Genomic DNA, 10,000 nt, shown 5'->3' on the forward strand with positions numbered 1-10,000 from the left:
ATATAAATATATATAATATATATATATATATATATATATATATATATATATGCATGTAGATATACATACAAGTGCACATATACATACACACATACATATATATGTATATATGTGCACACACACCCCTATACATATTTGTATGTGCATATGTTTGCATGCACATATATATATACATATTTGTATGTACATAGATTTGAATGTACATATATATACACATATTTGTATGTGCATATATTTGTATGCACATATATATATATGTAAACATATTTGTATGTATATATATTTGCATGTACATATATATATATGTATATTTGTATGTACATATATTTGTACGTACATATATATATACATATATATGTGGGTATATGAGCTGGTCTTTGCTTTTATTGTACAGTATTTGGTGCTTCTGGAGCTTCGAAATGAGCCCAGTTGGCTGCCCTGTGGCGCTGCAGACGCTGAGTGTTAATTAGAGAGAAAAAGAAAAGCAAATTTAATTATTTTGACTCAAAAAAGACTTTTAATTAATTAGAAAGAGTTTTTGGCGGGTTTTCTGTAAATGCCGTTTTGAGGCGCTGCGGTGTCTGTACACCCGAGGCAGCCACCGCCTCCGGCGCGCCAGCCTGGAGGGTTTGGGGGCTCAAATTGAAGCAATTTTTGTCGATTTCATTTTTAATTTCTGTTTGGATTGATTTAAAAAAGAAATAAATCTGTTTTTGCGGCGCTAGAAGCAGCAGCAGCAGCTTGCGGCTGCGCCCTCGCGTGTCGCGGAGAGTGTTCAGCTTGGGCGCTGCGGAGGCGCCACCGGGGTGTATGGACATGAAATCAAAAGCCCAACACAATAAAAGATATTTTAAATTCATATTTTTGTTTTTTTTTCCGCTTTTGAACCGCGAGATCTCGCGCGGAAGAAGCCGATGCACAGACCAGCGGCGCGGAGGCCTGACCGGACCAGCGCCCGCGGACTTCGCGCGCGTTTCGCGTTTTGCTGCTTTTAGTCGCTTTTTCCCGGAAATATTCTTTAAAAATGCAAAAGCATTTACCTTTATGAAGTCCTTTTTGGCTTTTGGGGCTCGAACGGCTGCAGGGGCGCAGAGACACAGCAGCAGCAGCAGCAGCAGCAGCAGCAGCAGCAGCATAGCCACTGAACAGCCACTGCCGCCGAGGCCCTCTCTCTTCTCCCGCAGGGCTGTGTACGTACACCTGAGCCTCCCACTTGGCTTTATTTTGGCTTTTTTTAGCCTTTTGTTTTAATCTTAAATGCAAAAAGGAGACAAAGAGGCCCCGAGACACAAACAGTGCAGCAGCAGCAGCAGAAGAGACAAGAGCCAGCGAGCGGCAGGGGAGGGCCCGCAGCAGCAGCAGCGCAGCAAGCAGCAGAAACAGCAGACAGCCCCTACACGGCCTCTTCCGCGGCTCAGGGCCTAGGGTTTAGGGTTTAGGGCCTAGGGTTTAGGGTTTAGGGTTTAGGGTTTAGGGTTTGGAGCAGAAGATGCCCCCCTGAGCTACCTCAAGAGACACTCCGTGGCACCAATGGCTCTCCCTTTCGCGCTGCGGCCCCAGCGGCCAGCAGCAGCAGCAGCAGCAGCAGCAGCAGCTCTTTCTCTTCTCTTTTGCTGCTTCCTTTCCGCCCTGCAGCAGCCAGCTGCAGCAGTGACGGTGAGCCCCCGCGCAGCTGCTGCTCGGCCCATCCTTGCTGCGCTGCTGCTGCTGCTGCTGCTGCTGCTGCCTTCTTGCTGCCAGGCTGCTGCTCCGGGGCTCCCCTGCTGCTGCTCTGCTGCAGCTGGCGCGCAGCGCCAGCAGCAGCGGCTGCAGACGTGCTGCAGCAGCAGCAGCAGCACGCCAGCAGCCGCCGCTGCTGACGCGCTGCTGCAGCAGCAGCAAGCAGCGCTTGCTGCTGCAGACCACTTTTCGCTGCTGCTGCTGCTGCTGCTGCCACTGCCGCTGCTCCTGCTGCTGCTGCTGCTGCTGCTGCTGCTGCTGCTGCTGTCTTTGCCTATCTGTTTGATTTAAAATCTTTTTGTTCTTTTGTTTTCTCGCAGCCAATAACCCCCATGCAGCTTTCAGTACCCTGGGGCCCCGGGGCCCCCGGGGGCCCCGGGGGCCCCCGGGGCCCTGGGGGCCCCCCAGGTGGCGGGGGAACTGTTTTGCGGCTGTCTGCTGCTGCTGGATTTGAAGAAGCAGCAGCAGCAGCAGCAGCAGAAGCAGCAGAAGCAGCAGAAGCAGCAAGCCTCTGGCCCGGAGGCGTTGCGGTGCAGCAGCAGCTGCGCGAGCAGCAGGAGCTGCAGCAGCAGCAGCAGCAGCAGCAGCAGCAGCGCAGCCGCGGGGTGTACCGACACCTGTGGGCGGAGCAGCAGGCCCCGGGTGTACGTACACCTGCTGCAGACACCCCACAACTCGCGGAGGAGTCCAGAAGTCTCCGAAGTGGCATTTCTTCTTTTTTGGAAAAGTCTGTAACTTCAACAAATACTCCAAGTGCTTTTACAGTTGCAGATCCTTTTGCTTCCTGGCTGCCTGCTGCTGCTGCTGCAAAGGCAGCAGCAAAGGGGCCCCCGGAAGAGGGCCCCCCGGCGGAGGCTGCTGCTGCTGCGCAGCCGCCAGAGCAGCAGCAGCAGCAGCAGCCTGCTGCTGCTGCTGCTGCCCCTGCTGCTGCTGCTGCGCCAGAAGAAGGCTCCAAGCCGGAAGCTGCTGCTGCGCAGCCAGAGGCCTCCGAGGAGCAGCAGAAAGCGAAGGAGCCGGCTGCTGCAGCAGCTGCTGCTGCTGCTGCTGCAGCAGCTGCTGCACAAGAGGCTCTTGCTGCAGCAAAAGCGGAAACTGAGCGACACGCCGAGGAAGAAGCCGCGAGGCTGCAGCGGGAGCAAGAGCAGCAGCAGCAGCAGCAGCAGCAGCAGCAGCAGCAGCAGCAGCAGCAGCAGCAGCAGGACTCCGAGGCCAGCAGAGCCGGGAGGAGGAAAGAAGCTGCCAAGGGAGAAAAGTCTCTTGAAAAAGCTCTTGCGCAAAAGTTTGAAAAGTTGAAATTGACAGAACAAGAAACAAAAGAGTTTGTTGACACTAAAGGTACAAAATAAAAAAGCTTTTTAATTATTTAAAAAATAAAAAAGTTTTTTTATTTATTTAATTTAAATTCTGCTTCAAACGATTGCTGCCACACACTTCTCGAGACACCTCAGCAACTGTGCTGCTGCTGCTGCTGCTGCTGCTGCTGCTGCTGCTGCTGCTGCTGCTGCTGCTGCTGCTGACAAGGGCTTTCTTCCTCGTTAATCCCAATTTTTTTCTAATTCAAAATGATTTATTTATTTTCTTTTAATTTTAAATCTTTTTCATTTTATAAGTCCCGTTGCGTGGCTTTTGCTGCTGAGTTTTGTCTCTGGCGAATTTCGCAATTTTCTTTTTTTCTTTTTTTCTTTTTTCTTTTTTCTTTTTTCTTTTTTCTGGCCTTTTGCTGTTGTTGGTCCACTGGGAGACCACTGGAAAAAGGAAATAAATAAATAAAATAAATGCAAAAGTGGCATTTTAAATAAAAAAGCCATTTAAAAGATAATTCATTTTGTCTTTTTAATTTTAAATTTATTTTTCAGAAGTTGCAAAAAATGTGCGGCGACTCGTTGGCCTCAAGGCGGGCTCGAACTTGCATTTGGAAAACCAAAAGTTAATAAAGCCGGTGAGTCATTTTGGGAAAAAAAGAAAATAAATAAAATAAAATAAATGCAAAAAGTGGCATTTTAAATTAAAAAAAGTCATTTTAAAAACAATTCAAATGCATGCAGTCCCTAGAGAAAGACCAAAAAGAACTTGCAATTAAAGACTTTAAAAAACAAAAAAAGTCACAAGTTGATTTGCTGAGGCGCTGCAGCAGCGGGCTGCAGCAGCAGCAAATTGCGAGGAAAAAGAAAGAATCTGCTGCTGCAGCAGCAGCAGCACTGTTGCTGCTGCTGCAGGACTTGGCCTTTGCTGCAGCGAGAGCAGGCCTCTGCAGCAGCAGCAAAGCGCATCTGCGCGCGCATGCACTTGAGCGCATGCACTTAAGTGCATGCATTTAAGCGCATGCACTGCGTGCATGCATTTAAGCGCATGCAGTGCATGCATGCAAGTGCATGCATTTAAGCGCATGCACTGCATGCATGCATTTAAGCGCATGCAGTGCATGGACTTAAGTGCATGCAATTAAGTGCATGCAGTGCATGCATGCAAGTGCATGCATTTAAGCGCATGCACTGCATGCATGCACTTAAGCGCATGCAGTGCATGCATGCAGTGCATGCATGCATTTGAGCGCATGCATGCAGTGCATGCATGCATTTGAGCGCATGCGTTTGCATGCGTTTGCATGCGTTTGCTGCTTCAGGGCTGCGACCTGGCGACGTTTGGGCCTGCGTACTGCGCAGCAGAAGACAACCCGCGGGCCGCAGATATTTTGTGGAGTTTGGAAAGCAGAAAGAATAACAGCTATTTAGTTATTGCTGCATGCATGCTGCTGTTTGGGGCTTTGGTGCAGCAGTGCTGCAGCGCGCTGGAGCGCAAAGTGCTGCGCGGAGATGCTTTTTCGAAAGAAGTCCTCGAGACTGCTTTTCGCCAGATTGCCTTCATTGCCATTGTCGACGTGCTCCTCTGGGGCTGCATGCAGTCCAACGTCGCAGCAATCCTCGACGAACTCGTCTTCGGAGACGTGAGCAGCAGCAGCAGCAGCAGCAGCAGCAGCAGCAGCAGCAGCAGCAGCGGCGGCGGCGGCAGCAGCGGCTCTGCAGCAGCGGCTGCGGCTGCGCTGCTGCGGCGCGGAGATTTGCTTCGACGCGCTGCGCGCGGTGGCGGGGAGGCCCGACCAGCACCAGCAGCAGCAGCAGCAGCAGCAGCAGCAGCAGCAGCAGCAGCAGCAGCAGCAGCAGCAGCAGCAGCAAGTGCGTTTGTGGCTGTTTGTCGTGTTTTGCTGCTTTCAGGTAATGCCGCGGCAGCGAGACGCAGACATTGTCTTAGAAAATGTCTCGCCGATGCTGGAAGTCCTTTTCGAGGATCTTTTCTTCGTGGCCATTTTGCTGCTGATCTGGTGAGTGCAGCAGCAAACAGCAGCAAACAGCAGCAAACAGCAGCAGCTGCTGGGCTGCTGCAGCTCTGCAGCAGGCCAGACTGCTCTCTGGCGCTCCTTCCTGCTGCGCTGTGTCCACCTCAGCCTTGCTGCTGCTGCTGCTGCTTCCTCTGATGCCGCTGCTGCTGCTGCAGTTGCTGCTGCTGCTGCTTCCTCTGATGCTGCAGCTGCAGGTGCTGCTGCTGCTGCTTGCTGCTGCTGCTGCTGCTGCTGCTGCTTGCTGCTGCTGCTGCTGCTTCTGCTTGTTGCTGCTGCTGCTGCTGCTGCTGCTGCTGCTGGCGGTTGGCCTGCTGCAGAGCTTGCTGCTGGGGCGTTGCGTGCTGCTGCTCGCAGGTACGTGGCGTTTGTGGTGCTGCTGCAGTGCCTCGTGCGGCAGCTAGCAGCATGGATGCGCAAAGTCGACGAAGAAGAAGATGTGACGGAAATCGCCAGAAAAGCAGAACTTGCGGAAAACTCCTGCTTCGGCCGCTGCCTCCACTCCGAAGACATTGCCAAGGCTGTCTTCGTCGCACACAGGCAAGCCACACGCCAGTAGCAGCACAGCAGTAGCAGTAGCAGCAGCAGCACAGCAGCAGCAGCAGCAGCAGCAGCAGCAGCAGCAGAGCATGCGGGTTTTTGTGCTGCAGATACGAATTTGCGGACAATGTGGAAGCAATGAGCATTCCTGGAATTGATCCTTCGGGCTATTACTTCATGGAGTACCTGCGGGCTTGTTTGCTGCGGATGGCAATAGAAATGCTGCGGCTGCCAGTCAGCACTTTGCTGCTGCTGCTGCTGGCAGCAGCAGCGCTGCGCCCCTTCCTCAGCTGCAGACTGCATGCAGAAGCAGCAGTGCTGTCGCTGTGCTCGCTGCTGTGTCTGCTGGCCATGCTGGCCACTTGGGCTTTTGCTGCTGCAGTTGAGCAGCAGCTAAGGCCTTCCAAAGTTCCCCACTATTTAGTAATGAGATACCACATGGAGTTGGGCGGAGAAGCAAAAGAGACTTACCTCCACGAGTTCACGCCCCCCTACAAGCTGCAGCAGCAGCAGGTCAGGCCCCGCTGCAGCAGCAGCAGCAGCAGCAGCAGCAGCAGCAGCGGCAGCAGCAGCAGCGGTGGAGTAGTGGTGCAGTAGAAGCAGCAGATGTTCTGTAGCACCTCCATAGCGACCTCTTCTGCTGCACTCCCTAGTCCCGTGCTGCACCTCTTCTGCATCTCCTCCTGCTGCTGCTGCTGCTGCTGCTGCTGCTGCTGCTGCTGCTTCAGAGTGCCTGGCCAGGAGTTTGTTCGCGCTACTTCTACGGAACGACTTTGCCGAATAAACACCAGCAGCTGTTTTGCTTCTGGGCCAATGGACCGACCATTGTGATGCGGGCTTTGGAAGTGAGATTTTTCATTTGCTGCTGCTCATTTAAAAAAGCAAATAAAATAAAATAAAATAAAATAAAATAAAATAAAATAAATTCAAATCCACTTTTGCTGCAGCAGCCCAAAGAGGTTGAGAAGACAAGAAGCTCAGCCCCCTCTTTGTGCGCTTGTGCTGCTTGCCCGGGCCTCCCCGCTGCTGCTGCTGCTGCTGCTGCTGCTGCTGCTGCTGCTGCTGCTGCTGCTGCTGCTGCTGCAGGCGTCGTACTTCTGCCAGCTGCTGGTGCTGGCGTGGTGGGTGCAGCTGCTGCGCTCCCACCCCGCCACTTGGCTGCGCATCTCCTGGTGGGGAAGTGCTGCTGTTGGACTTTTCGCGCTGCTGCACTTTTTGCTGCTGAAGAAAGTGCTGTACTCCACGCTGCTGGCGCTGCACTCGGGCATGCTCGTGGACCACGTGCTGCTGGAAAAGGTCAGCAGCAGCAGCAGCAGCAGCAGCAGCAGCAGCAGTAGCAGCAGCAGCAGCAGGAAGTGCAGCGCAGTCGCTGCACGAGTTGCTGCAGCAGCAGGCGTGCTGCTGCAGTTGGGGGGGGCAGGCGGCGCTGCTGCAGCAGCGGCAGCAAGCGCAGATCAACTCGCTCCACGAGTTGCTGCAGCAGCAGATGGTGCTGCTGCTGCTGCTGCGCGTGCTGCTGCTGCTGCAGCACGTGCTGCACGCGGGGTGAAGCTGCAGCTAGTTGCTGCTGCGCTGCTGCAGACAGGCCGCAGCGCAGCAGCAGCGCAGAAGCAGCTTCTGCAGCAGCAGCACGCGGGCCTGCTGCTTCCCCTTTTGGTTCATTTTAGCAGCATTTTGGGTCTTTTTGGGAGCTTTTTGGGTCTTTTTTTGCGCATTTTTTTGCTGCCAGCAGCATTTATTTCTTATTTCTTTTTTAGTTCTTCTTTTGAGATCTTTTGGGATCTTTTTGCTTCCATTTGGGCCCCAAATTGCGCTTTTGGACTCAGGTTTGGGAAATTCAAAGGGCCGAAAACGTGCGACGCACAGCCGAACTCGTAGACCGCCTGCGAGTGCAGTCCACACTTTTCGCAATCAGCGAAGGCGGAGACATCTTTTGGAAACAAATGCAAATCAAGTCTGTTGCTGCTGCTGCTGCTGCTGCTGCTGCTGCTGCTGCTGCTGCTGCTGCTGCTGCTGCTGCTGGTGCGGGTGGTGCTGCTGGTGTTGCTATTGCTGCTGTTGCTGCTGCTGCTGCTGGTGCCGGTGGTGCTGCTGGTGCTGCTGGTGCTGCTATTGCTGCTGTTGCTGCTGCTGCTGCTGCTGCTGCTGCTGCTTTTGCTGCTGTTGTTCTGCTGCTGGTGATGCTGTTGCTGCTGCTGGTGAAGGTGCTGCTGCTGCTCGTGCTGCCTTTGCTGGTGGTGGTGCTGCTGTTGCTGCTGCTGCTGCTGCTGCTGCTGTTTGGCTGCGCGCCGAAGGAAGCAAAAGTGCCAGAGGGAGTTTTTTGGATCTTTTTGTCGCCTTTTTTTTGTTAAAAAGAATACTTTTCTTTCCACTGTTTGCTGCTTCGAAAAAGCTTTTAATTTTTGCTTTTTTGTTTCTTTTTTTGCTTCTTTTTTTCCTTTTTGCTGCGCAATTTGCAGAGTTTTGGCAGTCTCGCGGGCCGTGAAGGACCAAATGGTGGCCATGTGGGCTTCTCTCGACGAAGAACACTTGGGCCAAATCGACAGATCCAAACTTTTCAAATTCCTCAAGTCCCAAGGCCTCGCAGTCCAGACTGAGGCCGACGTCAACGTGAGTTTGCATGCAGCAGCAGCAGCAGCAGCAGCAGCAGCAGCAGCAGCAGCAGCAGCAGCAGCAGCAGCAGCAGCGCATGCAGCAGCAGCGCATGCAGCAGCAGCAGCGCAGGTGCAGCAGTGCATGCAGCAGCTGCAGCAGCAGCGATCAGCGCATGCAGCAGCTGCATGCGTCTGCAGCAGACATTTGCTGCATGCATGTCTTGGGGCTTTGTGCATGCATTGGGGCTTCAAAAGTAATTTTTTGAATTTATTTTTTCTGTTTTTCATTTTTTCTTTTTTCCTTTTTTGAATTTCTTTTTCGCGGCTTTCCTCTTTCCTTTTTCTGCTTCGTTTATTCTTTTTCCTTTTCCTCTTTTTGCTTTTCTTCTTCGAATTGTTTTTATTTTCCAACTTTTATTTTTTTCTTCTTCAGGACTTTCTCCAAGTCTTCGACAGAACCAACAAAGGCGGAGTTGACGAAGAAGAGTTTTTCGTTTTGGCGTTGGTGGTCAAACAGCTTCTTGTCGAGCCCTTGGACAAAGATGCCTTGAGAGTCCGTTCCCTTTTTGTCAAGCAGCAGCAGCAGCAGCAGCTGCTGCTGCTGCAGCAGCAGCAGCTGCTGCTGCAGCAGCGGCGGCAGCAGCTGCAGCAGCGGCGGCAGCAGCTGCTGCAGCAGCGGCTGCAGCGGCGGCGGCTGCAGCAACGGCTGCTATGTCTTTGGCCGGTCCCGCCAGAGACACAGGAGCAGCTGCTGCTGCAGCTGCTGCTGTTGCAGCAGCTGCTGCAGCTGCTGCTGTTGCAGCTGCTGCTGCAGCTGCTGCTGCAGCTGCTGCTACTGTGTTGTTCTGGGGCCGCTCAGCGCTGTGAAAATAAAAGGGAAAAGCTGGGTCTATTTCTCTGAGGCCTGTGGCCTAGAGCTCTGGGAAATGCTGCGCTGCTGCTGCTGCTGCTGCTGCTGCTGTTGCTGCTGCAGGCCCTCTTTGAAGACAAGTATGGCATACCCTGGACAGCTCCCACAGGCATTGACGTCAACAGCCTCGCCAGGATCCTCTCAGATGTGAGCCTCAGCTGCACATGCATGCATGCATGCATGCATGCATGCATGCATGCATTCATGCATGCAAGCAAGCAGCCTGAGTAAAGCCCGCAGCTGCGCATGCAAGCATGCATGCCCGCATGCGTCCATGCATGCATGCATGCATGCATGCATGCATGCATGGACACGTGCGAGCCTGACCCACGGCTGCAGCTGCGCATGCACGCATGCAGACGCGCATGCAGCTGCGCATGCATGCATGCCAAAAGGCAAACGCATGCATGCATGCATGCATGCATGCACGCATGCATGCATGCATGCACGAACGCATGCACGAACGCATGCAAGCATGCATGCATGCATGCGTTTGGCCGTTTGCATGCAGATTCGAGTGCACTGGTCGGAGGGCAAGCGGCGCTACTTGCTGGACTTCGTGGGGGGCAAAAGAGGAACTGCCGGAGTTGCTGCTGAGTTGTTTGTCTCGCAGCTGCAGGCCATGGAGGAACAAACCCTGCAGCCTTTCCAGCAAGTCCGCCTGCCTTTTTGCTGCTGCTCTTCGCTTCTAAGCAGCAGCAGCAGCTGCTGCTGCTGCTGCTGCTGCTGCTGCTGATGCTGCTGCTGCTGTTACTGCTGCTGCTGCTGTTACTGCTAATGCTGCTGCTGCTGCTGCTGTTACTGCTAATGCTGCTGCTGCTGTTGCTGTTACTGCTGCTGCTGCTGTTGCTGCTGCTGTAGCCGCTGCTGCTGCTGCTGCTGCTGGTATGCTTCGCAGGCCGC

The 10,000-nt window shown here is 53.4% G+C and overlaps 2 protein-coding genes across 2 annotated transcripts in view; both read left to right on the top strand.

The window, feature by feature from the left end:
- Positions 1-1,530: 1,530 nt before the first annotated feature.
- On the top strand, positions 1,531-5,612 carry ENH_00083060 (hypothetical protein, conserved; the record flags this gene model as incomplete). The annotated part of the gene is given in 4 exon segments (XM_013583426.1): positions 1,531-1,838; positions 2,040-2,043; positions 2,049-3,054; positions 5,326-5,612. Coding segments are annotated over 4 exon segments (1,605 nt in total).
- Positions 5,613-5,731: 119 nt separating this feature from the next.
- Positions 5,732-10,000, top strand: part of ENH_00083070 (hypothetical protein, conserved) — a gene marked incomplete at both ends in the record, with an annotated part of 4,334 nt that continues 65 nt past the window's right edge. The window contains 6 exons of the mRNA XM_013583427.1: positions 5,732-6,178; positions 6,322-6,438; positions 6,680-6,889; positions 7,420-7,547; positions 9,609-9,752; positions 9,996-10,000. The exon at positions 9,996-10,000 is cut by the window's right edge and continues 65 nt beyond it. Coding sequence (XP_013438881.1) covers positions 5,732-6,178; positions 6,322-6,438; positions 6,680-6,889; positions 7,420-7,547; positions 9,609-9,752; positions 9,996-10,000 — 1,051 coding nt within the window. The remainder of the gene's footprint in view (positions 6,179-6,321; positions 6,439-6,679; positions 6,890-7,419; positions 7,548-9,608; positions 9,753-9,995) is intronic.

Source organism: Eimeria necatrix, genomic scaffold (genome assembly GCF_000499385.1).
Source record: "Eimeria necatrix Houghton genomic scaffold, Enh_scaff923, whole genome shotgun sequence".
Classification (NCBI taxonomy): domain Eukaryota; phylum Apicomplexa; class Conoidasida; order Eucoccidiorida; family Eimeriidae; genus Eimeria; species Eimeria necatrix.